The sequence below is a fragment of the Piliocolobus tephrosceles genome, unplaced genomic scaffold, assembly GCF_002776525.5.
Source record: "Piliocolobus tephrosceles isolate RC106 unplaced genomic scaffold, ASM277652v3 unscaffolded_7060, whole genome shotgun sequence".
NCBI lineage: Eukaryota > Metazoa > Chordata > Mammalia > Primates > Cercopithecidae > Piliocolobus > Piliocolobus tephrosceles.
This window is the reverse complement of record NW_022334342.1, coordinates 1-2,809: the sequence shown is the minus strand read 5'-3', so window position 1 is coordinate 2,809 and position 2,809 is coordinate 1. Positions and strand designations below refer to the sequence as shown.

The 2,809-nt window shown below is 25.3% G+C and overlaps 1 protein-coding gene across 1 annotated transcript; it reads left to right on the top strand.

Annotated features, from left to right (window-relative positions):
- The first annotated feature begins 107 nt into the window (after window positions 1-107).
- Window positions 108-2,783, top strand: LOC111532360. Its single transcript, XM_023199529.1, has 2 exons — window positions 108-256; window positions 383-2,783. Exons 1-2 carry the CDS (start codon window positions 188-190, stop codon window positions 2,765-2,767), a joined length of 2,454 nt encoding a protein of 817 aa, XP_023055297.1. The 5' UTR covers window positions 108-187; the 3' UTR covers window positions 2,768-2,783.
- The last annotated feature ends 26 nt before the right edge of the window (window positions 2,784-2,809 follow it).

Sequence of the window (2,809 nt, the reverse complement as noted above, 5' to 3'; positions counted from 1 at the left end):
TGTGACTAATTTTTAATTTTTATATTAATATTAATTTTTAATAATATATTATTTTCTTGTATTGAAAATAAAAAAAAATCTAATATAATTTAGATAAAAATATATTACATACAATATTATTAATTTTTTAAAATTTAAATAATAAAAAATCATTATTAAAATTTTATAGATAACTAAATAAAAAAGCATGCATCGCTATCTTCGTATAATTCTTTTCATCGTTGCTGTTGCAACATCATTAAATAAGGTTTTATCGGTAAGATATAAATACCAAATAAATAAATGCGAATATATATATATATTTTAATTTTATAAATTTTTCTTTAAATAAGTAAACTATGATGCATATATATTGTTTATTACTTTACCCTTATTTTTATAGAGTGACTTTACATTAGAAATTGCTAAACAACATGATCAAATTTACAACTCAACCCACAATTTAGATCCACAGAACATAGAACATGCAGAAAAAGAAGTTAAAGTGGAAGAACAACAAACAGTTAAATTTAATGAACAGGACAAAATCTTTGAAGAAATTGTAGCGAATGAAAAGATATATGATTTATTAAAATCATATAATAAATACTTTGAAAGCATTATATCGAAACCTGTATCAGAAACAGATATAACTGACATTGACTTTAAAAAACCAATTTCAGAATTAAAAACTAGCATACAACAAACAAAAGAAGAAACTAAAGTAAAAACACAAGATGAATTAACAGTAGAGGAACCTATTGAAAAAAAACATGTAGTAGTGGGACCTGCAGTAGAGGAACCTATTGAAAAAAAACATGTAGTAGTGGGACCTGCAGTAGAGGAACCTATTAAAAAAAAACATGAAAAAAAGCATGAAAAAAAGAAAGAAAAGTCAAAATTTGGATTTTCAGAACATTCAGTTAGCAAATTCTTTGCAAAAAATAAAGTAGACGATTCCCATAAGCATTCTTTTAAACCGTCGGTCACATCAGTGAAACAGAAAGGCTCTGCTCAAGTATTTACTTCCTCAGGTATGATGGTAAAGGAATGTGACCTAAGTAATGTAGATGTGACAGACAAGACTAAATATATCGAAAGATACGAGGAATTCATGATGCCAATAATTTCAAATGTAAAAGAAGATATAAAAAACGAAGAAGAAAGCAAAGTAAAACAAATAATAGAAAACATGCCTTTACCAGAAGGATATAAACTGCAAAGAGCTATAGAAAAACGATTGACAGCATACACATTATTAAATATTTTTGAAGGCCTAAGATATTTTGAATATGATTCCATCAACAATACAGAAGTTATGAAAAAATACAAGGACAAAATTCTTTATGGTCCAGGTGGTGCTTCAACAGAAATAACAGAAAATATGGATTGGTATGACGAATTAAAAAGAGTAGGTGATGTTTATAATTATTTATTATATTATGATTACAATACGGGTAGAATATGTCTTAGAAAAAAAGACATCGGGAAATTATTTGCAGAACAACTTAATACACTAAGCAAACTGACAGTAATTCCAAGCAAAGAACGAGGTCAACAATTAGTTGATACAGCTACTGATTTTTTCTTTCATGACGATTTAAATAAAGATGCATACGTAGAATCATTATCAAATATAGAACATATTATGAAAATGTTTAATAAAGTTATTATAGATTATAAAAATCCAAACCAATTAAAATATAATACTACAACGGTAGATTTAACACATCCATCAGATTTTATCATACAATATAATGATAGTATATGTGATATGGATGAAAAAGTTATGCAGGATGTAACACCAGCTGATTCGAAAATAAACAAAGATTTACAACAAGACCAAACAGAACAGAATGAAGCAGTACAACACATCTATGCACTTGAAAAATTTTTATTATTAGAGCATAAGAAATTAGAAGAAGTATTATTAAATTTAGAAACAATTTATACATTTAATGTTATTAATATTGTTGATGATAATTCACCAGATCACGCATTTAATTTCAATAATATCAAATTAACAAGGGATGCACTTGCAGATGCTGATGATGATGTTGATGTTAATGAATTAGAATCAAATTCACAAAATGAACATTTAATATTTGTCTTAAATAAATTAGAAACTAATGCACAATACCTCCAATCTAATTTAAATAACATAGTACATAATATTATGTATGAATGTAGTGATGAATGGGATACCATTATTAATCAAATATTAAGCCATGTGTTTGATGAAGATGTGGTGTATTTAGAAAATAATAATGACAAACAAGAAAAAAGCTTTTTACGAACTCAAATAAATGATAATAATGAATTAGTAAATGATGAAATGAAAATAACTGAAGAAAATAAACAAAAATATGACGAATATATCTTTAACCTTTTACATAACTGGCTATTTGTAAAAAGAAGTGCATTTATAAAAATTGTGATCGATATATATTTAACTTGGGAAAATATAAAAAAAAAACAATATATTTTATATACTTGGAATAAACATGCAAAAACAACAATGCCTTCATATATACGTAATTTGTCAATACCAAAATTGATAGATTTAATCAAAGGTGAAAAATGGAGTGAAAAAAATACTACTACTTACAATGAAATAGAAACAGTAATGAAATGGTTTACACAAAAACAAAATGCTTATCTAAACTACATATATAATCTATGGAAATTATGGGAAAAACAAAGGTATATTATGTTTATTTATACATACTATAGTTTGGATATATCGCCTAATACATTCAAAAAAGTTACAAATATTTTGGATAAATAAAAAGTAACTTTGTAATTTGCAGTAAAAATGTGTCAAACATAG

Coding starts and splice junctions, on each gene's coding strand:
- LOC111532360 (XM_023199529.1), top strand. CDS start 188: ATGCATCGCTATCTTCGTATAATTCTTTTCATCGTTGCTGTTGCAACA. Junction 257..382: donor CATTAAATAAGGTTTTATCG/GTAAGATATAAA, acceptor TTATTTTTATAG/AGTGACTTTACATTAGAAAT.